A 24547-nucleotide genomic window follows, 5' to 3' on the forward strand; every position below is an offset into this window, starting at 1 on the left:
TTGGCTCCGTACCCTGACGGCTTTTTAGATTTGGCAGCACCTGGATGAAAGAAACCCTCAGGTTGTCTGCCTTTAAACGCTGCCACTGATCCGTCTTTCAAAGAACGTGTCAGCAAAATATTTACTACTTCTTACCAACACGTGTACATTGACACAGGACTTTAAAAACTGCCAAATGTTAAAGGCATAAATTATGCCACAAGAAAGGGTTCTGTGATTGACCCCTAGACGAACTCTACAAGGCCTGCTGTGTGGGCCTTTTGAATTCTCAAATTATTACACTTTTTTCCTGGTTTGGGTCTAAGAATCTTACAAAATTCCAATTGAACTCTATGATAGTCTATTCTAGCTCCAAAGAAGTATTATTAGAGAAATTATATGTGTGAACTCTTTGAGCAGTGGCTAGTTGCCAACATTTTCCTTCTCCACCTTAGGCCCTAATTCAACAAAACAAACAAAACCAGACATTTACAAAAGCACAGGCCAGTTCTTCAGCTCCAGGCAGCTCAAAGAAGTATGAATTCTCTCCAGGGAGCCATATTTTAAGATTAAACTGTGGACATGTCGGGCATTCAACTACTACGGTAGAAGGGTGGAATCCAGGGGACCAGGGGAACGTTACTTGACTTTAAGAAGATTATTACTATATAATTGAAATCCTCAGAGTCTCCAGACCAAAACACAATACTCCTAACCAATAGCTGAAGTCCCCTCTGACACATCTCATCAACTGGTTGTTGGATTTATGCTTGAACACAGTTGACGACAAGGAACCCACTGCCTTCCCAATACCAGCTCCTTTGAACTAACATATTGAAATTCTTCCACCTATTAGGATAAAATCCATCTCCTGGTTAAGTTTTACCCATTAATCCTTGAGGTCTATCCATGCCGTGGGAAGCAAATCTACCCTGAGACATCCACTTGGGTATGACAAGAGCAGCCCCCCGTCTCCTAACTGTGTTCCAGACTAGATACAATTTACATTACCCCTCTTGCCCAGCCCAGTGTGTACACAATCTTCAGTAAATGACACTTGGAGGAAGACTATGATCCATAAAATTAAGCCCCCATCCTCCAAGTGCTGTTTCTAAATTCCGACTCTTGATCAATTGGTTTAGGAGCTAACATCAGGAATTTATATTTATTCTACTAAATTCCATTATTTTTAGCCTTAGTCAGTGACTCAAAACTGGTAAGATCTTTCTGAATCATAATCGCCAAGCTTAATGTCCTCAAACACCAAACAACTTCTGAAGGTGTTACATACAGGCAGGGTGTTGGACCTGTTTTGTGGAAGTCCTAAAGAAGGTCATAGCTCACTTGACATAAGGAAAAATGTCCTGTTAGTTCAACAAGTGGTAGACAGCCTTATAAGAAAGGTAGCAGAGTTGCAGATAACCCCTTCAAGTTACCCCTAAAGCTAAGGGTCGCAGCTCCTTTGTTGTGTGGGGAATGAAATATTAACTAGCATCAATTGATCCATCCACTCAGGAGGCACAGGGGCTATTCTAAACACTCCTGTGTTTTTATTCACTTACTTCAGGGAAGAATTCTACGTCCAGGCTCTCTCATTTGGTCAACTAGAGCTCAGCAGGATGGAATTACCAACTCTGGACAAGGGCCAAGACACAGCCCCAGGAGCTACCAGATACATAATCCACAGACTTTTACAGACCCCTGGTTTTACAACCCAACTGTAAGATGAGGCCCTGTATGGGCAGAGAGTTTCCGATCACCAGACTGGGACTGGCCAAGAAACGCTCCCCGTACTAGCTACCAAATCCCATCCCTCAGTTCCCTTCTAGCCCAGCTCAAAATCCACCTCATCCTAGAAACCATCCTTGTATCCAGTGGCTCTGAGAGAAAGAATCAGCCTCACATTAAGGGTACCCCAAAAATGTGTGGAATTAGTTAACTACCACCCGATCTACCTGCCTTCTGAACGTACAGTAACAAGTACCTGCTTATTATCAACAACAAGATCTAATCAGGTGAATGACAAATAGAATACCTGTGTCTGTAGAGTTGATGTCCTCTGCTCCTCATACATCCATTGAGCAAGGGAGTCCACTCTCATTCACTTTAGTAAATGAAGAACACAATATCTCGGGGTGGGGTGGGTGGGTATGTTATTAAGATTCAAACAGATCTGGGTACCAAACCTAGCTCCTATTGGCCATGCAGCCCAGACTAAACAGGTTAATCTCTAGAAGCTCAGGTTTTAATTTATAAAATGAAAATAACAAATGCAATCCCAATGCAGAAAATCATTAAGATCATGAGACCCTACTCCATGGAGCCACCATATTTGGTGAGATAACGAGTGAAGGTGCTCTACCATCTGAAAAACCATGAACAGAAGATGTTTTCAAGTCTATGATCTCTAGACAGTGGTATAGACCTTGTGATCCTCAAACACCAACCGATAATGGGATGGTAAATAAATGAAGGGTCTCGTTGGGAAATAAATTTGAAAGATCCTCTTCTTAAGGTCTTCAGTTGCCTGAACAGAAAATTTAAATAGGTAACAAACACCTGTACTTCTAACACACACATTCACTAGTTTTCATATTTATTTCTGGGAGGTTTGGTTTAGGGGGATAATCTTAAACCTAAATGAATGTCTAAAAAGAGACAGAGAAGGGAACTCTTCTTTATTGAAGATACAGTGTGTATCATGTAGCCTCCATATGCCTCAGTCTCCATCATTAATGCTTTTCTAAAAGCTCCGTTTTTTCCTGAAATTCTTCCCAGCCACACTAGAATAAGCTCCAAAGAGAAATGTTACCAGACCCTGCTCACCGCCCCAACAGCAACACTCCCTAAATGAATCACTCTTTCATGATTACCCACTGACTCTTCAAGACAGGTAACATGAGCACACTGGAATGACATTGTATATATTCAACCCATGTATATTTAACCAATGGGCTTTCCCCAATGACTTCCCTAGTAGAGAATTCACCTGCAGTGCAGGAGATATTGGATGGAGACTTGGGTTCAATCTCTGGATCGGAAAGATCTTCTTGGGGGAGGAAATGGCAACCCACTCCAGTATTCTTGCCTGAAGAATCCCATGGACAGAGAAGTCTGGCAGGCTACAGTCCACAGGGTTGCAAAGAGTGGAACACAACTGAAGCGACTTAGCATGCAGTACATTCAACCAATACATATTTTAATAGAAAAATCTAGGGGAAGAAGGAGGTTAGCTAATCAAATGCAGGTGCTTCTGACACCAACTGTATTCAAGGGACGTATGCACAAGGGGCATGACACAGGAATTGCTGCTCCTTTCATGTTAATTCCTGTGAGTCTCTCATAATGTAAGCATCTCACTTATGGGTGATTTAAGAGCTCTTAAATAAAAGGATAAGTTATAACTAACCTTCGTGATTAAGAAATGTCATTGAACATAAAGATTTAAAAAAAAATTAGTCCCTACAGCTTATTTTAATCAATGTATTCATACTCTATGAGGCACCAAGGAAAGAAGTGGACTGGAAGTTAGGACTTTGCCTCCATCTGAGTAACCCAGGACCACACAGTACCTGTCATGTGCCTCAGTTTCCACCACTACCACTGAAGGATACCAACTTCATCATTCATCATCTGTGTTTCCACAGACTACTTATAACAGAATTTAGTTGGCTTGTTATCACTTCTCCCATCCGCACCCCAATGTCTGCAAGGGCAGGGACTGCTACAATCACCACAGTATCCCCTGTGCTAGCAGAGTACCTGGCATAATAAATATGCAAAGAAATAAAGAATGAACCAACAAACAAAAGATGGGAACACTCCTTGGGTAACAATGTCAATGAATTTATCACCGAAGCTTTCCATGAGAAGGGGCACAGTTTCATCTCCTTTCCCATTCCTCACCCTGACTCTGGCCAAAGTTCTAATGACTGGTTAAGAATCCAAAGGAAATCAGCAAGTCAGGAAGATGTAAGAGGACAGAGTAATGCCAAGCACTGCCTGGATAACCAAGAGTTGGCTGGCTGATTCAATTTCTTATTTACTAATCATGATTGCAAACAACCAAGAGCCTTCTGTGTCAAAGGGATAGATATGGTCTGGGTCTTCTGGGAGGTAAGCTTCTTCTACAACAAATAAACTTGATTTTGAGTGGAACAGTTTCTGAGATGCAATATTTGACCTTATCTCCTTCCCTTTTCATTTGATCACTGGAAGAGATGAGAATCAGAACCTGACAGCTAAGTCGTGAGGATCTGAAAATAGGAAGCCAAGTGGTGGACAAAAAGAAATCCAAAGAGGTAAAAAACGGGAGCAAAGCAAGTTTAACTACATAGGTGCATGAAAAAGGCAATATATAGGGAGTGGTACTGAGAAGAAAGGGGAAAAAAAGACACTAAGTGTTCAGGAGAATGTGGAAGGAGGCACAAGTGGGAGCCATTTTAGGATTAAAAAAAGGAAAATCAAGTAGTTGGAAGGACATTTGTAGTAGACAACGCAACCAAGTATTTGATGGCTCAAAGATCACTGTGATCTTAGTGAGTGGCCAAATTTTCCTTAAAAGAGAAAAACTGCCCTTCAATAACAAAGCTAGGAAAAAAGCGCTTCTAAATAAGTTGACCAAAGTCATCATGTATACTTAACAGCGATTGCTCCAGACAGAATGCGCATTCCATAGGAACATCAGACGCAAACTCCACCCTCACTAGACAGTGAGCTGGAGGCTGGATTCCAATGGGAGAGAATGTAGACAGTGCTGAATTCTCAGCTCTGTCCACAACTGACACCATCAAGCACAGTCTAATTAATTCCTAATGAATAGTTATGATACTGACTCACTTCCCTGGGTACTTGGGAGGAATGTCAGGCACTAATGATGGTTAATCGCGCTTGCATATGTAAATGGAACATGTTTTTCTTTTCTTACCATTTCAGACACTAGCCAAACTTGCCCACATGTGGCCTGCGAAATACAAGTGAAGAGCAGCAGCCTGGATTTTGAAGGCAGCCTCCAGAGAGATGGAACATCTGCTGTGTAGTCAATAGCAGCCAGTGAGCCTTAGTGTCATATACTCCAATTGCCAATAGTTCCCTCTAATTTCAGCAGGAAGAAGCACGTAATTACTCCCTCTTATTTTCGAAAATCACTTCTATATCAACAGGATCCATCAACAAGCCAATACCTCTTCACCGAGACCCCAGTACTGAGCACCCCTTCAAAGGACTTAGCATTACCCTCCTGAGATGCCTTGATTAATTCTCTGCTCCATCAGCCCCAAGAACCTGCCCAGGTGACAACTCGAGAAAGTCTCTGATTGATTTCACGCTATGTAGTTCTGTATTACCAGCCTTTAAAGGAATCGCCCTGCCTATCCGCTTCAGGAATCTGTTAGCTATTGAGGACAGAAATTCCTATTCTGTTCCTTTCCCCTTCACCACCACTGCTCTCCTTCATCAGTAGCCTTCTTCAAAAAGACAGGCAAGTGCACTCAGTCTATGCCATCTGAGCATTCCAAGTGAAGATTTGCTATCAAGACAGTGCACTTGTAAGGGGAGCGTGAGCTGGATGACAAGACCTGTAGCCTGAGTCATGGATCCCTGGAAGGTGGGCTCTTTAACCTTGGCAAACACATAGCAAAGTCAAAAACAGAAGCCTCTTTAATGGTCTAAGAGGAGAAAAAGGAAAACCGCCACAACAGTTGGCAGTAAGTAGCATTTCAAAAGGAAGATGCCTAAGCCCTTTCCTAAGAGTGATAATAGTCAAAGAAAACCCCCAAACTAACTCCTTCATTCCAACAGGCCTGTAGAGTGAACATACATTTAAAATAGACTCATCAATTCTGATGCTTACTAAAAACAAAGAAAACTACTACTAGGAAAATAATACTCCTAAGTCACTAAGTTACAGATAATGTTAATTTCTTAGTTGGTAAGCTTCGCCTTCAGACTATCACAATGCCTTAGCATCTTAAATGACAATGAGTACAAATTATAAGTCACAAGTATACAGTTCATATTTTAAGAACTACCAACTCACCACATAAATAAATACACAACATTTGGTCAGACCCTAAGAAGTATTTCAAAAGGTCCATCTCAGCCCCATGCTGGAGGGAATGCCTACAAATGGGTCTCATGCCATCAAGGTGCTGGTCCTTGGGTGGCAAGTCTATAGGTCATGCCTGGGTAGTCATATTTCTTACAAAAGCTGGTGGAGACTCACTCAGTGTTACCAGCTCACTGCCGGCCAACGTAGTGGTATGTTGGCTCTGAACTGACCCAAGGCCCAGCAGCTGACCTGCCCAGATGCAGCTCCTTTGGCTGCTGAGAAATCCTAGTTCAGCTGCATCAGAAGCGGCCCTCCCCACTCCACAAAGAGAAACAGTCCTGGGCTGCCTTCTCCAGTTTCTATGACTTGGGAGTGCTTCTCCCATTGTGGCCATGCCTCCATCTACCCTGGATTATTCTACAGCATGCTGGGGGAAAGTAGGAACAGATAAATCCACAGGTCACTTCTGGTTGTGTCATAAGTCAATCAACAATGAAAACTGGAGCAAGATGGCATTTGAAAGTACTGAACTGTGAGGTCCAAGCTCTGCTCTGGGTCTCTGACTAGGTACACCGGCATTCAAATGCTCTCTAAAGATCCAAGGGATCCATGTGAATATCAACAGCACCACATCAGAGAATCCAAAAGCTAGACTCCAATATGCCCAGAAGGAAAAAACTGCTCTTTCCTGCCAGCTTAGAGTAGGATTAGTCACTCAGTCATGTCCAACTCTTTGCAACCCCATGGACTGTAGGCCTCCAGGCTCCTCTGTCCACAGCATTTCCCAGGCAAGAATACTGGAGTGGGTAGCCATTCACTTCTTCAGGGGAATCTTCCCAACCCAGGGATCAAACCCAGATCTCCTGCATTGCAGGCAGATTCTTTACCTTCTGAGCCATCACGGAAGCCCCAACTTAGGGTAACCAAGACCCTAATGCATGATGACAAATTTTGTTCCTTTCCATCCTCTCAACCATCACAAATCAGAATTTTACTTTTTTGTATGAGTGATAGTCTGGCCCATCTTGCTTTAAATACTCACTTCTAATACATCTGATCAGACTGATCTCATATCATTCATGAGTACTTCTGAGTCCCAACGCTTGATCATAAAATACCTTGGGAGCAGAAATAGAGCTTATGTGACCTTTAGGACCAAGGGTAGTGGTATGTGGAAGCAGGACACTGGATACATGAGGGACAAGACAGAACAACAGGTAGAACTAACCATTTCTGTTACTATTCCATTTCATCCGTAGTGATTCCACAGTTAATTTAGAAAAGTATATCCCAAAAGCTCCAGATAAACTTTAACTGAATTATGCTTTTATGTGACGCCATCAGCATACTCAGAAATATTGCATGAATTAGTCACTGGATGTACTCCAAGGAGTATGTCCTTCATCACATCACACAGAATGCTCTTTACAAAGGTCCCAAGGGAAAGTTCAGTAACCAACAAAACACCATGTGCTTTTCACCTCCTGTTCACCCAACTAGGCATCCTCGCTGGCTGCCAAAGAAAGAGCACTGAGCCCCACTGGCAGGTTTCTCAGAGAAAGCCCAGAGGTCATGTGGTCAGCAGTTTTGGTTTCATTCCCAAGCCCACATTAGGTCCCTACCTCAGTTCTCTTCTTTTTCTTCCTTCTTTTCCCTACTTTTTAATGTATGCTATTTTACTTGCAAGCTGCCTTAGATCAATCCTGAAACAAGACAGGATGGCATAACGAAGGGGAAATTATTTCCGTTTTCTTTGTATTATCTGTTTCAATTCAATGTGATTAAAGATTTACTGAAACTCCCTACCCCACACCTCCCCAACTCATGTGCCAGGCACTAGAGAGATAAAATAAGCATGCTCCCCTCCTGCCCTCATGGCACACCCTTCCAGCAGGGAGACAGAGAAATAGGTTAATTATCCTTCAAGACTTCAATCCCCTTGCAGGGAAGCCTGACCGGCCTCCACCCTCCCACTCCCTCCGTTTTCCTACAGGAAGCACCTCTGCTCCTCAGGACAAATGGAACCCCTCACTCACTGCATAGGAATGATCCTGTCCTTGTGGCAAATCCATCTTGTTTGTAAGATCTTTAAGGCTTAGGTCCATGCCTGCAGTCTTTTTCCTTGGTGTTTCCTTGGCATATCCTTGGCTATTAATGAAGCTATGGCACACAGTCAATGTTCCCCAAAATAATGACCTGATGGATGCCTAAAATAATGAGCCCATGGGTGAATAAACGAATGAACAAGTGCATGAATATAACATGGCAAAAAAAGAATAAATCAAGTGCTGCTGGAGCACAGAAATAGGAGCTGATTCTGTCTCTCTGGTCAACAAGGGCCTCATGGGAGGTGGTGCTTAGGCTGGTTTTGAAGCCTAAGTAGGATTTACCCAGCCAATTATGAAAAAGCTCACAGAAGTCTACACTGAGAAGGGTATCTGTGGAAAGGATATGGTGAAGAAAGGACAAAGCACAGTAACAGAAAGGTATACTGAGCCGGATCACAAGGGACCAGACACTTAGCAACAAAAAGTTTGGGCTGTTTCACCCAATCAAAAAAAAAAAAAAAAAAAATAACAGAAAACCTTTCTCCATTTCTCCAAAGAGGACACACAGATGGCCAACAGGCACATGAAAGATGCTCAACATCACTAATTATTACAGAAATGCAAAGCAAAACTACAGTGAGATAACACCTGACACCACTCAAAACAGCTATCATCAAAAAATCCACAAACAAATGCTGGAGAGGGTATGGAGAAAAGACAACAGTCCCACACTGCTGGTAGGAATGTAAATTGGTATAACCACTACGGAGAACAGTTTGAAGGCTCCTTAAAACACTAAGAACAGAGCTACCATGTGACCCCGCAATTTTACTCCTGGGCATGTGCTGTGCTGAGCTTAGTCATGTCCGACTCTTTGCAACCCCATGGACTGTAGCCCACCAGGCTCCTCTGTCCATTGAAATTCTCCAGGCAAAAATACTGGAGTGGATTGCCACGTCCTCCTCCAGGGGAGCTTCCCAACCCAGGGATCAAACCCAGGTCTCTCACATTGCAGGTGACTCCTGCGCATGTAACTGGAGAAAAACATGGTCTGAAAGGGTATAAGCACCCCAATGTTCAGTACAGCACTGTTTACAACAGACAAGACATGGAAGCAACCTAAATGTCCACTGACAGAGGAATGGATAAAGAAGATATAGTACACATATGCAATGGAATATTAGTCATTAAAAGAACGAAATAATGTCACTTAGAGCAACATGGATGAACTTAGAGACTGTCAGACTGAGTGGAGTCAGACAGAGAAAGGGAAATACCATATATTACTAATATAAGGAAACTAAAGATATTTAAAAGAAATGATGCAAATTATAGGAGGAATCTAAAAAGAAATGATACAAAAGAACTTATTTACAAAACAGAAACAGACTCACAGACTCAAGAGAATTTATGGTTACCAGGGGAGATGAATGGGGGAAGAGATAGGTAGGGACTTTGGGACTGACACGCACAGTCTGCTATATCTAAAATGGATAACCAACAAAGTTCTACTGTGTTTTGAGCACAGGGAACTCTGCTCAATGTTGTGTGCCAGGCTGGATGGGAGGGGAGTTTAGGGGAGAATGGATACATGCATATGTATGGCTAAGTCACTTTCCTGTACACCTGAAATTATCACAACATTTTTAATCTGCTATGCTAATGCTAAGTCACTTCAGTCATGTCCGACTCTGTGTGACCCCATAGACGGCAGCCCACCAGGCTCCGCCGTCCCTGGGATTCTCCAGGCAAGAATACTGGAGTGGGTTGCCATTTCCTTCTCCAACGCATGAAAGAGAAAAGTGAAAGTGAAGTTGCTCAGTCGTGTCTGACTCTTCGCGACCCCATGGACTGCAGCCTGCCAGGCTCCTCTGTCCATGGATTTTCCAGGCAAGAGTACTGGAGTGGGGTGCCATTGCCTTCTCCGTTAATCTGCTATACTCCAATATATAAAAAAAAAGCTTGAGCTGTTTCATACAAAGGCCACAAGAAAACCCCAGCAACATCAGGAGTGTATAAGCAACTTTTAAAGGAGTCTGTATCTTAGTGTATGGTATGTGTTTGGGGGAATAAAGGATGAAGAACGGGTAATTTTATAAATTTAGAATCCAAATTTTTTAATCCAAAGCATTTTCAGTGAGGTTCAAGACCAAAAGAGTTCTCTAGAAAAATTCAGGTGTTACAATGTGACATATCCCTTGAGCATTACAAATTTATAAAAAACTTTTAATGCACAAAACGACAGTGACCGTTTATACAGGTTTAAGCAGTCCAGAGTCACAGGATTAACTTCGCTCTGTGCCCAGTCACTCAGCTCTTCCAATACACCCTCTCCGACTGGGTCGTGGAGCACTCCACGGCCCCCGCTGACAGCGCAGTCATCCTGAGCTCAGTGTGAGCACTAGGACACCATGCTCACACGGTGACACTCACGTGTGTGCACGGCCCGTGTTCAAATGCCGGCTCATGGGACTGTGAGCAAGTATATCAATGAACCAAAAATGTATGACACGGCTTGTTCACAAACGTCCACCCGTTCCCAGGGTAGCTGACACAAGGGAGTCCCCACCCCTTCAGTGAGGAACCTGCCATTTCACAGATGACACAGGGATGAGCAGCTGCAACACTGGTCTTACACTGAGAGGGATGCAAACTCAGGAGCCAGTTAAAGCCTCACCCTCACCCCCACCCCCGCCCCCCCAAATCGAAACCCTTGTTTTATACCCAGTGCAACCTCAACAGGAGAAAGATTCTTGGCAGGAAACCGGCTGAGGCAGAATAAGTATTATTCTTCCTTAGACAATACACCAGTCTTTCAAATTAACCAGTATTACTTGAGCCCCGACTGGGTGCACACCAGCCCTAAGCAGTCCATAAGCGCATCAGGGGAATGTAGTGGGGCCAGAAGACCCCCAGGCAAAGAGAGTCCTGGACACAAAGGCTGAAGCACCCAATTCTGCTACCAGGACAAACTTCTGCTTCGCTTCTGCAAGGCCCCGGGAGCTCTGAAGGAGAGCTGACCCTGACCATGTCACCTGTCACCAGACTCCTCCCTCCTCACCCCGGACATTCCTCACCCCAGTGAATGAGGCAGCTGTAGCAAGCAAAACAGGCAAAGGGCCAGGGCTTGATTTGATCAATATTTCTGCACCTCCCCAGGGGCACTTCTGCAAGCTTGTGTGTGTGCATGCACGCACGCGCACACACACAGACACACGGAGTTTTCAGGGGAAAAAAAAAAAATAATAATGACAATAATAAAGGGGAGGGATGTGTATTTCCTTCTAGGATCTCTTCCTCCTGCAGATTCTGCTAACCTTGATAGACGAAGAAGGAACTCCTCTCTCTAATCAAAATGCAACCCATTTCCAATTATATCTATGACTTGCCACTAAAGCCCTTCCAGTCTCGGACATTCACAATGTGGATGGCCCCTCGGTCCAAATTTAATGATGACTTTACTTCCAGGGTGAGACTTTAGAGGCCAAAAGACCCAAAGGCAAAGCAAAGCAAACTTCACATACACACAGACCTGGCACACCAACACTGACACCTGCCAGAGCACTTCTGTATATCAACCATCTGTCTCTAAAAGCACCCAAGAAAATCAAAGAAGATGTTCCAGGCCCTGGGGGAGGGAACCCAATCCCTCAGCCCGGCTCTGAGCGATTCTTCTATTCAGAGAACCTGGCTGAATCAGCGCCCAAAGGAAGGCCAACATCTCAAGCTTCTCCCATCCCTTTCCCTGCAACTTGTCACCAAGAATGTCCGCTTGGCCCCTCATCTCTCAACTGCATCCCCTCTGCTCCTCCCCAGCCCACTAACTTTGCTCCTGTCTCACAGGCAGGACCTCATCACCGCTCTCTGAACTGGGCTGTCCCCTACATCCCCACAATGCCACCACTACCAACAAGCTGGTTCTGCCAGGTTCCCAAGCCTGGAAGAACATTAGGATGACATAGGTGGCTTCTTAAGAATATCGATCTCAGCCACGATACTAGAAGTACTGAATCAGAATCCCCAGCTCATGTATTTTTAGCCAGCTTCTCCTATGCTATTCTACAGCCAGAGAAGTTTTCCCAGAATGCAAACATGGCTTTCATCCTACATTCATTTTAAGTCTTTCAGCAGATGCCCACCCCGTCCAGAACCCAAGGCATAGCAGGACACTCACAGCCCTCACCACCTGCCACTAGCCTGCTTTGCAGGCATCTGTGCAGTCAGTCCCCCATAGCTAGGGCGCCCAAGGTGCCCAGGCACAGCAGGCTGCCTGCTTCACCCCCTCAGCCACCTGGGTCCCTCTGCTCAGCTGCTTGTCTCACCAGCAATTTCATCTAAAGAATGTCTACCGGTCCTTTCAAGACTAAAGTCACCAACCTCTCCTCCGGGAAACCTTGACAGCTTTCTCCACTAGAAGAAGTCACTTCCTTGTCCTCAAAGCACCTCAAGCGAACTTCTAACACCATACTCGGTACGCTTCATCAAAATTTCTCTTAGGATACTATCTCCAGCTGATCAGTAAGCTCTTTGACATTCCTATGTTTCGTACCTCTCAATACCAGATGAATTGCTGAAACTTAAAAAAAAAGTCTGGTTTTTTTTTTTTGCTAAATGCTCCCTTTGTGGGCACTCCTACTATTCTAGAGAGAACACTGTGCATCTGGAGAGTCTATATGGCCAAACAGTAAAAAAAAAAAATATGTACGTATAAAGAATACACACAGTTTTAGAATCCTAGAGGTTTTTATTTTGAGCTCTCCACTTGTTAGCTATGTCTCAGGGTGACGTGTGTATGTGCATGCATGCAAAATGGGAATTAATGTTACCTACCTGCTGAAAGATTAAATGATCCATACAAGTACAGATGTCTCAATCCTCGGTAGTCATTACATTCGTTACTCATCTGTACGCTTACAGATCAGTGGGTATTTGTGCACACACAGCTGAGAACTGTGCCTGACACACTGCAGGTCCTCAGCTAATTGTTGAACGAACATATACAACTATAATTAATACTTACTGCTTCTATATCTGTCATTCCTGCTACACTGCACATTTTCAGAAAACAGGGGTTCTGTCCCATTCATTTCTGTACCTCATTCCCTACCCCAGCGAGATGAAATTAGTTTAACATAAAATATTAATACAATCTTTATGACTATTAAGAAATTCATCCTTGTCTAAGGCACTACAAAGACAGCCTCAGGCATAGTCTAGATGAGACCCACAGAATGCAATTAAAAAAACACAGTAGTTTCAAAACCTTCCTCCAGTCTCCAGAACCCCTGACTAGCTGGCCTCTGCTGACTCCCAACTCAAAGTAGGGCCTATGACCTAAGAAGCCACAATCTGAGGTCTGAACTGTGACACGCACCCTTCCAGCCCAGACTGTTGGCATCACGACCCAGAGCCCCCAGCCCCCAACCCTGCTGGTCCCCAGCCCTGATGCAGCAGCTGCTCCGCATGGGACACCGGGACATTGGATCATCAGATCGGGAGCCGGCTTTTCAGCTCACAGCCAGTTCACCCCCCGGGGGCCTGGGGGCTGCAGTCGCTGGCCAAAGTGTCAGGTTACCACAAAAATAACAGCAGGCCTACACCAGGAAGGCTTGCAGGCCAAGTGCAGAAGGGAAGGGGTGAGAAAGAGAAAACCAGGCGAAGAAAAGCAGACGTTTGCATCTGAGTCGAAGAGGAACTGGGTTTCATAAAACGTACTTTAGATTCTTAAGTACACTCTTTTAACATTGCCACTGCAGCCTCTGCAATAACTCATTTATTTAGCATCCAAGCCAGAGTAGCTTATATTTATATTATACTTAACTACTTTAAACGTGCCTTTAAAAACATTATTTTAAGGTAAGAAGGGGGTGGGTTTTTTATTTGCTTATTTAATACTATTTAGAAAAGTCAGATTTGGGTCAATAAAGATTTCAACAAGTATTCCCATTCAACAATTCCCAATATTACTCAGCTCTAATTTTCTCAAAACTACAGCCAAACGTGACAGAGCTAATTAGGCCTAGAGAAGGAGGGACAGACCTTCAAAAAATAAAAGGCCAATGAAAAGCATGTATGCACTTTTTTTTTTCCTTAAAATAAAATTACAGATAACTCTCACGCTACCCTTGTGTAGGAACACTGCTGGCTTGATGTGGTCTGACCCAGCCTGGGTACTTCAAAGTTGACTTCAATCACCGCAGGGAGTTAGCAGGTTATTGAATCTCCATCCATTGTGCTTTCATCTTGGTTTACTCCACACACTATGCCTCTTTAATTGGCTCCTTGCAACTGTTTTATAAGAGGGTGGATAGAGACCCAGCTACAAGGAAAGGAGGCCCTTCTTCCATTGGGCAGGTAAACCAGAGACCAGGCAGTGGACCAGGTGGGTGAAGTTTCCCATCGTAATCTCTTACATGTGAGAGTCGCTGTGAATGCCCTGGCAGGGGAAGACAGCTAACTCTAATAGGCACCTTACCAGCCTGAAGGTGTTGAAAGAGAAGGAAGATTTAAAAAAATTAAAAAAATCCAAATGGGGGAGAAAAAAAGGATTCTCTGTTCTCTTTTTTAAAGTTAATTATGATGGAGACAAGTTCCCCAACATCATATTATTTTGCAGTTACCAATGTTTGTTTCGTGTTAAAACATCAGGGTTACAAGTATTAAATGGTTCAGCAGTGTTCTAAACAGGACTCTATTGCAAATACTTAAAAGGGGGACAAGGGGATCTTTAAAATGATAATCCTAGTGGTAGCCAACAGCAGCTGATAGACATGCAGGTAAGAAGATTCTGGTATCTTTTATTTTTTAGCTTTGAAGAAATAATAGCTCTTTCCCAATCCAACCAGTAAAAAAAACTTCAGAAAAGGAGCCTACTATCAGCAGAGTTTGAGCTCTATAAATGCAGAGGAGCATCAAATCAACAGTGAAATGAGAAGCAGCTTCATTCTGCTTTAAAAACAGTCAGAGTCGAGTTCCCAGAAGAGAGGACCCCATCAGGCTCACGCGGTCAGAATTCACACAACTCATGCAGGACACACCACACCGTGCAATTATCCACCAGCACTGCCACTGCTAAAAGATCTTTAATAATCCTGATTTTTACCATAAAAGCTCTCATTATTATCCCAGCTCTCTTTTGCTTGTTCAGCGGGCCTGGTCACTTACAGGAGGATGAGAAAAACCCAGGGACTCGGCTCATCTTTCCCCAGCCGTATCTTCCAGGGAGTGTTAGTGTCCCCGCAGCCCAATGCCACGCCACCACGCTGGCCGGCACACTGGATTTAAAATTAGACAAGCCCTGGAGAGCCACGGGTAACCTTCTGACAAGGTTAGCCGGCAGAGGAGAGCACGGCTCAGTGAGGGACATTAATACGAGGCCAAGGAGGGCCTTTCAACAAGTACATTACGGCCTCTCTGAGCCCTTGCAGTCTGGAAGCTGGGGCCCCAACATCGGCAGGCTGACCTAGGCTTTTTACTTTTTATTCCACCGAGTCAGCAGCTTCCTTTACAAACGATAAACACAACCTTCAAAAGTATCTCTCCCTGATTAAATTCAAAATATTCGGTCGCTGATCATACACATAACATTTTAAAACTCTAAACTGGATTTTAGAAATATAGTATTTATAGGATGCCTCTAATTATAAAGTTAATGCCCACAGGTGACTAAAAGAATGGAAACAGAAGCACACGTTAACTCTACCCACTGCCCTCCACAGAATAATAGTCAGGGCTAACAATGCATTTAAATGTATTTTCATGTACTATAACATTATTATTATTATTACCTATTGTGTGAGGTTCTTTTATTGTTCACCTAAGGTTTCACATTCAGCATTTTTCTGAGTCCTGAAATATCCTCTGTATTCATGAATTTAAGAGGCATAATAATTTCATGTCGTGGATATACTATTATTTGACTATTTTCACACGGCTTGACATTTAGATTTTGCCCAACTTTTCACTGTATGGCAAACACCCTCGTAGTGACTTCCGACAGATTCCTAGAATCTAGGGGCAGGAGAAACTTGAAGCCACTGGTACAGATTGGGAGCCTAGTAAAGACAGGGACAGTGCCTATCACGCTGTAGTGTTCTCTGATTAAAGCAATGTGTCTCAGCACTTTCCAGACAGACACCCCTAAATTCTAATGTGAAACATTCCAGGCACCTACCAAGAGATCACCAGGCCAATATCACCAAGGTCCCTCAGCACTGAGACAAAGGAAGACAGCCAAGGCACAGAGCCAACGCTTCTTAACATCTGTCAAAGGTGATTCCAACGCCACCCCTGCCAGCACCTGTTTAAAACACGGAAACACTTCCACACAGGCTGGAAAGAGTCAGGGACCCAAGCCTGACGAATGCCTGGCCCCTTAGCTCCCGCCCCTCTTCCAGGGCCCCTGACCGCCTCACTATCCAACAAGTACAGGGTAAGTGCCTGGCACACCTGGGGGCCTCCAGTGGTTTCCACTGTGTTGATGTCCACACTGTCTGTTAAATATTTTAAACATCACCCTTCTTCACATACCACTTGAACTCAGGATATGCTTTTTAAATTTTGTTAATCCTCCCCTCCAACCAGTTCCTCAAATACCACTGTTTAAAATCTTCATTACCATCACATCAGTGCTGTTTCTTAAATTCATTCTCTAATATTCTATCTTTAAAACTGAAATGGACAATTAATAGAAAGAACTTACCAAGATGTTGGGTGGGCGGGGGTGGGGGTGGCGAGGTGGGCAGTTCCCACTAAATTAATTCTCTGCAAAGCACAGTGAGTTGGTTCAGACAAAGACAAACATCACAATCCTGAGGGTCACGGACCTAGTAGAAACACCAATGACACTGGTTCCCCCAAGGGTAAAAGTTATCTGCTTAAATCACAGGAGACTTGGAGGAGCTCTCAGATCCTCAATTATAGTCTCAGCAAGCTAAAGCAAAAATACAGAAATGCTGAAGTCTAGAGATAAAAGGAGTCAGGACAGCCTAACTTATGCCCAGACCACCCTGGTACTGGATTACTCTGTAATACCAATAAAAGCAGCATGTGGGGCAGGGCATTATCACTATGCACTTGGAAGCATGACCTCTACCTTAGCCCTCTCTTTACAGAGCTAACTGTTTTCTGTGGGAGAGAACAGATAACTAGTTCTGTTATCTGTGGAACAGAGTTTCATTTCCTTCAAATGTTTTTGTCCATCCTTTTCTGGGGCTGCCAGGGCAGGAACACCAGCCAGGAAAGGGAAGAAGGACAAACAAGGGGTCTCTAAAATCAGGCTTTCAAAACCAAGAAGGTGTCAGCCTGGATACATTACAGCGCTGTCCAGTATAGCCACTGGAAAGGTGGCTCAAGCTGCAATCAGCTCAAAGACAATGTCCATCCCCACCTCCATGGTGGAAGAATATACTCCAAACTCCAAGTCACTACGGGGGCTAAGGTTTCTTTCCAAAATCAGTAAAATTCTAATTGATGGGTATAAAAATATTTTTGATTCTTAAAATCAAACATAATAGCTAAAATGTAAGGAAACGCCTTGCAGTAGTAGATGGAAATAATATTCAGAGCTAACATTTATTCCTCACTACTGTGTGTGAGGAACAGGGTTTAAGACTCTACTTTTATTATTTCTTCTAATACTCATTACAACACTATTAGGTAGAGATATAATATTACCATATACATCATTCAGATAATGAAGCAAATAAGGTTTAGAAACAGTCTTTTATCCACAGATAAAACAGAAAATCCAGACCCAGATCTATCTCACCTTGAGTTCAAGGTCTGTCTTTGTGATAGAGTGAACCTCTCATCACTGGAGGTAATCAAGGAGCAGCTGAGCAATCTCTTAACAGGGATGCGGTGGAGGGGACTAGAGTAGGAAGAATGTCAGAGAAGGTCCATTCCAACCCCTGATCTATGACAGATGAAAACAAATTGCCTGCTGTATGCTGGCTAGCAGGCATGGGACATGAGGAGTAGGAAAGAGCCAAAAAATGAAGTCAGCACACTTTTAGAGTCAAGATAATGGATAGACGCTCTATTTTCACAATAAAAAGCAGCTAAAAAGCAAGGTCACTGGAGAGTGTCCAGACTCTTGGCCACTGGGACCCCAGCAGAGCTGGCCTAGCAAGCAATGATGCCTCTTTCTCCCGCTTCAGAAATGCAGTGGCACAGATGAGACCCTCGCTACTGCAGGACAGGGAAGCAGTTTGGACCCTTATACCTGAATTTTTTTTTCCAACACAAAGCTAGTATTTATGGTAAATTAATGACTCAAATTTGTACTGGAAAATATCAAGAACATAACCAGAAAAGGCAATGAGTGAACAAGTCACACAGGAGAATAAGCATATGACAAAACCTGCCTCTTACCCAGGAGGGAGAAAGGATGGCAAATTCAAGCAAATTTAAAGTGTTATTTTAAACCTCCTAATCAGCAAACCTTAAAAGAACAACAACATCTGTAGTGAATATGACCCAGGAACTATCCTAGAGGTACTGGGGATGTGAAGATCCAAATGGCTATAGTTACTAAGAGTCTCAAAAGGCTGAAATTCTTTGACCTAATAATCCTAACACTAGAAATTTATTAAGAGAAAACCCCATGGGAGAAAAAAAAAATTAGGAGCACAGAGACCTACATTATACAATTGTCTATACTACTATGAATGGCAGAATGATTAAGAAAACCACAGCACAAATGCAAAGGAAAACTGTGTGTTCATTTACAAGAAAAATCAAAAAGAATAGACAAACAAAGGAAAGTTTCTCAAAACAAAATACAAAAATACAAATTTTTTAAAAATAAAATACAAAACTGTGTGTATATGTATTATCTACAAAGTTGTGTGTATATATGTATATGTGTGTATACATATGTAATTACAACTCTATGCTATGTCTACAGAAGTGAAAATGAAAACTGTTACGGTTAGGAGGGTTTTTATTTTACACTTTATAAGTTTCCAGAGGTCATGTATGGATGTGAGAGTTGAACTGTGAAGAAAGCTGAGCGCCGAAGAATTGATGCTTTTGAACTGTGGTGTTGGAGAAGACTCTTGAGAGTCCCTTGGACTACAAGGAGATCCAAGCAGTCCATTCTAAAGGAGATCAGTTCTGGGATTTCTTTGGAAGGAATGATGCTAAAGCTGAAACTCCAATACTTTGGCCACCTCATACGAAGAGTTGACTCATTGGAAAAGACTCTGATGCTGGGAGAGATTGGGGGCAGGAGGAGAAGGGGACGACAGAGGATGAGATGGCTGAATGGCATTACTGACTCGATGGACATGAGTCTGAGTGAACTCCGGGAGTTGGTGATAGACAGGGAGGCCTGGCGTGCTGCAGTTCATGGGGTCGCAAAGAGTCGGAAACGACTGAGCGACTGAACTGAACTGATAGGTTTTTATTTTACACTTTTTATGTTCCATTGTTTTGTAATTTTTAATAAATTATCCTGACTTTAAGAAAATTTAAGTAGACTCAGACACAAGAGATATTCGAGTACCTAAATACAAGAAAGCTTGGAGGTCAGGTATCTGTGAACACTTGAACCCTGTTTTACCACTAGGATCCACCCAACCAATCTCAAACTCCATATCTAGTCTTCACAACCTCCAAATGCAGAAACAATGCACAGATTACAGCCGACTTTAGGTAGACCTAAGGACTTAAAGTTCCTCTAAACATTTCAGCAGCAATAATGGCTAAAACTTACACACAGCATATATTCTGTACCTGACCGGATTCTAAGCAGTTTATATGTCAATGCATTTAACTCTCATAACAACACTATAAGAAAAGTACTATCATTATTCCCATTTAGAAACAAGGAAACCAAGAGACAGAAAGAGAAAGTAGATTTCCCACATGGTTCATTTAACCCTCATAATAAGACTATGAGAAAAGTACTATTATTATTCCCATTTAGAAACAAGGAAACTAAGAGACAAAAGCCAGGATCTGAACAGTCTGACTGCAGAGTCTAAACTGATAACTATCCAACTAGATTTCGTGAAGTATAGACAAGTCTCCCAGCTGCTGCTCTGCTGGTCCCCTTTTCTGAAACGTCTTTCCTCCCCTTAGCCACCTATACAGTTGCCACACATACTTCGGAGGCCAACTCAAGTGCTACCTCTTCAGCAAAGCCTTGCCTGGCTCTCATGTCATCTGCTACGTTGCCTCTCATGTCTCATGGAACTTCAAACACACAACTACAGTTTCACTGATACTGCTTAGTAACTGCCCGAGTCCACCTTCCTCATAGACTACAAGTTTGGGATGGGGAGCAGACAGAGGTAGTCTTTGTCTTATGGGTCACTAGCCCAATGTCTGGCAGGTAACATGTAATCAAAGAGGGAGGGAGAAAGTGAAGAAGGATGAATGGGTAGCCAGAAAACTGCATGAATGACTACTCATTAAAGGCAGCAGAGAATGAATTCATGTGTTGGTGGGTGACTATTTCACACATGCTTGGGGTTAAAATAAAATAGGGCCTTGAAGAGTATTCATCCTCAAACAGGAAAGAAATCCACAACAAGGATAAACCTTGAGGACATTATGCTAAGTGAAATTAGGTCACAAAAGAACAAATCTACTTCCACACATTCTAGTCTGTATAGGGGCTCATTGAACCAGCTCCTTCACATACCAATGGACAACAGTACTCAAAGATATTCTAACTTGAAACTGAAAAAAAGGTGGGGGAGGGGGAAGCAGGACGAGTGGGATGGGGCAGGGAATCCAACTGCAGATGGCCAGACAGGTTCCTACTCCTCCATTAGAAAAGGGGGGACTTGTGTGTGTGTGTGTGTGTGTGTGTGAACAGCTTATTTCCAGAATCTATACCCCTCCCCTCCAGAGGTACAGCTCCGTGCCCATCTTCTAATACCCAGACTGAGACCCAGGTGCCAGGCGCGGCACAGGGGCTTAAACACATCGCCTCTTCAAATTCTCTTGAGGTCAAGGGAATATTTTCTTCTTTGCAGGAACAAAAGTTTAAACTGCAGTTAGATCAATTCGTCAGGCACCTATCTTTCGGGCTAAAATTAGAAAACATTCTTTAAAGGCTGATAAATCTTTATCAATACTGAGGGGTCAGTCCAAAAGGCAGGGGAGGTAATTGCTGTTCTTTGCCTAGACCATTTTCCCTTCTTCAAGGCAGCTGGTACCTGTACTGAATTTCCTCTGTAAGTGTTTCTGCCATATAAATTACTTCACCACCCCTAAAACTGTTCAGCTGCACACACCTCCAAGTCTGGTGCATGCCTCCCAGAGGAGAACAAACTTTTGGATTTGCTACCGAGCAAGTGTGTTTTCTTTACACTCCCCCACCACCCTCCTAATTACTGGGCAGACTATGAAGAGCAAGGCTCATCCACTTTGGAACTCCACTATGCAAAGCATATAGGACCCAACTGAAGAGTATAAGTGACTTCCAGCATGAAGCTGACTTTAGGGCGCATGTACACATTAGAGCTACTCACAGCTCCAACCAGGTCACGCTGAAATGAAAGTGAAGACTGTCAAGGTAAGAGATACACCTGCCTGTTTGTTTCTGGAAACCCTCAATCAGTAAGCAAAGTCCTCACATGAATGTTAGGTTTTGTTCTTACTCATTCACAAAAAATCATAAGTAAAGGACATTTGAGGATCTGAAACAGAGAGGACTGACACTCAAAGGGCATTTTTAAACTGAGATCATGATTACTTTGTCTCTCTCCCTTTTTTTTTTTTTTTTTTTTTGCTTAATCTTGCCTCTTTAGTCAAACTCTTTAGTCAATTTAGTCGATTAAAACACATTAATTATGGGGACAGAGATGTGTCAACACTAACTCTGAGGACTTAATTTCTGCTGGGAAAGATAAGACAGGACAGTAACATAACCTTTAGCAAAAGAATTTTCCTCATCTACAAACAAGGGAGCCGAAACAGGACTTTAAAGTAGCTGTCAAAAGTAGATTCTATTAACTTCTGGCCCAAACATGGGTGGACTGTCCAACATTTGAATCTTGTTAAAGTCTCCTGAATATTATTGACCACATCATTCATTCATATACACGTGTGTGTGTGTATATGTGTGTGTATATATATATATATATATATATACACAAACATGTATACACATACACACATATATGCACATTCTGACAGAACTGCTGCTTCTGAAAGAAGCAGACTGTGACAAAATAATAAAAAAATAGTGTTTATAATTCTGTCCAACCGTTTCTAAAGGCTTTTAATATCTTTTAAGAAAATTATGGGTAAATTTTAAAAAGAAAATACATTCTCATGTATAACAACTCATTTAAAAGAGAAGTAAAAGCTTCATTTGGCTGTCTATCTCCAAGAAATACTTCTTGCTTCCCTTTCCACCCCTGCTTTACCTATGAATTGACATGAATCGACAGGAATCAAAAACCCAGGTTCCAGCTGGAGTCCATCACATTCCGTATGTCCATCAAAATTGATAAAAATTCCCTATTTACTTAATATGTTCAAGCCCCATTCAATAAGCTTGAGGATTATACCTTCATCTGAAACTCAGAATATAGTGATTATTCAGACACTGAGATTTTTTGGGTTTAAAGAATAATCACTGATCAATTGTTATCTTCTAAAGAAGAGAGATGACCGCATCGATTCCACTTTACCACTAGTTGAATTCAACAAAGTATCTAAAATCCTAAATACAAATAATACTCCCAATTCCATGTACCTTCTTTAAACTGAATTATTTCTATTTTAATATATATTGCTATTATGCAATCCTGTGTTTCCTGAAAAGTTTGTTCCAGGAAGGGCAGTGGCATGTGCACATCCACTCACACACAACACACACAAAGTCTAGAAAATAAAAAAAATCTCTTTGGTCTTAACAGGCAGTAAATACATTCACATACTCCAGTTTTGAACAGAAATAGTACATGAGAGGAAGAGAAAGGATACATTTGGAATTTCAGGATATTACATATAGATTCAAAGAAATCTGAGAGGCAATTTGCCAGAGTAAACAAATATCATAATCATATTAACATTTTAAAGGAGACTGTGTTCACAGTTCACACATACTGATACAGTGCTTGAGGGGCTGCCTTATTCCCTTCTGTAGATGTGCAGATAAAGCATGGCCTACAGAGAAACATTTCCTGCTTCCCTCCTCACTCCTGCTTTATGTAGGGCTGGGACACAGAAGTGTTAGGTACCTGGACTGCTCATAATTTATTTCGGTGTCATAAAACACATAGAAGCATTTGTTCAATTAGCCTTAAACAGGCATGTGGCCAACTCTGGGCCGGCTTTGCGCTGGAGAGATAAAGATGAGTAATAAACACGCACTCCGCCCTCAAAGATCTCACAGCCCAGTGAGAGACAGACACATCAGCTGAAACCTGAGAATCCAAAACAGTACACAGCACAGAGTAGGTGCTTGAAAAACACAGAGCGGGTTTAGGAGTCAGGGAGGGCAAGCAAAGATCTCCCCGAGGATCTGGAGCTGGGTCGGAGCCTGACTCGATGTGGAGGGCTGGGCTGGAATGCACACTCCACCACTTCGCTGCTGTACCAGGGCAACGTGTGTAATGTGGTCACGCCCCAGTGTCCTCATGTGCTCCCTCCCAGGGCAGTGATGAGCTAACATACAGGGAAATGCCTGGATTGGCAAACATGTTAACCCCATCTCTGCCCAAAGGCAGCCCCTGGTCTGTGGCAAGGACCAGGAATGGCAGAGAACCACTGCAGGAGGAGATTTTTTTTTTTTTCCTACTTCTTTCTCTCCCTTTTCTAACCCTTCTTGCTAAACCTCCTTTCCCCAAAGTTGACTCAGAAGACTCAGAGTGAATGAACCAAAAAAGGAAGTGGGAGGAAGGGAGAGGGAAAGAGAACCCTGGCTAACTATGAAGAAAAGATGGCCATCCTTTGGAGGGGAAGCCATCAGTAGTTCTAAACTAGAAAAGGGAAAACACAAAAACCAATGAAAAACTCCTGAACCAGATACCTAAAACATTTCAACTTCTGCTGGTTAAACTGCTTTTCTGGATGGCCTCGGACTCTCGCCAATTAGCTCGAGTTATTTTCTTCCCATCTCCCTGTTTGAACTTCCTTTACTAAATTAAAATAATTGCAGCACATTAACATTTAATCAACACGAAAGACTAAACCAAGCTCAAACATAATTTTAGATCTTTCATTTTCTTTTTTTAAATAAACGGCTGCTTGTGTATTTTTGTATATCTAGTGATGAATGCTCACTTGTTTACATCTATATACACATGCACACGTATACATGCATTATTCAAGTAGGTGTGCATCTACATACAAATATAAACCAGCCTCCTCGTAGTTGAGGGGAGTGTGACAGATGCCAGCATGTACGGGAGGCAGCAGGAAAGGTAAATTGAATGTCTACCCCAGAATCCTACCACCTCACCTTGCACCAAAAACTAAGGTCCCATGCATTGAAGAAGCCATG

At 42.8% G+C, this 24547-nt stretch overlaps 1 protein-coding gene across 13 annotated transcripts in view; it reads right to left on the reverse strand.

Annotated features, from left to right (window-relative positions):
* Nucleotides 1-24547, reverse strand: part of TEAD1 (TEA domain transcription factor 1) — a 273908-nt gene that overhangs the window by 188193 nt on the left and 61168 nt on the right. For 6 of the 13 annotated variants that reach the window (XM_055548592.1, XM_055548591.1, XM_055548589.1 and 3 more), the window contains exon 1: nucleotides 2015-2068. The exons of 4 other annotated variants lie outside the window; for them this stretch is intronic. In XM_055548592.1, the coding sequence (XP_055404567.1) occupies nucleotides 2015-2053 (39 nt within the window). In that variant the 5' untranslated portion in view covers nucleotides 2054-2068. Of the gene's footprint in view, nucleotides 1-2014; nucleotides 2069-14199; nucleotides 14516-15178; nucleotides 15504-24547 lie in introns of those variants that run through there. 3 more of the 13 variants (XM_055548595.1, XM_055548590.1, XM_055548594.1) reach the window with 3 other exon arrangements.

The sequence above is a fragment of the Bubalus kerabau genome, chromosome 15 (assembly GCF_029407905.1).
Source record: "Bubalus kerabau isolate K-KA32 ecotype Philippines breed swamp buffalo chromosome 15, PCC_UOA_SB_1v2, whole genome shotgun sequence".
Classification (NCBI taxonomy): Eukaryota; Metazoa; Chordata; class Mammalia; order Artiodactyla; family Bovidae; genus Bubalus; species Bubalus kerabau.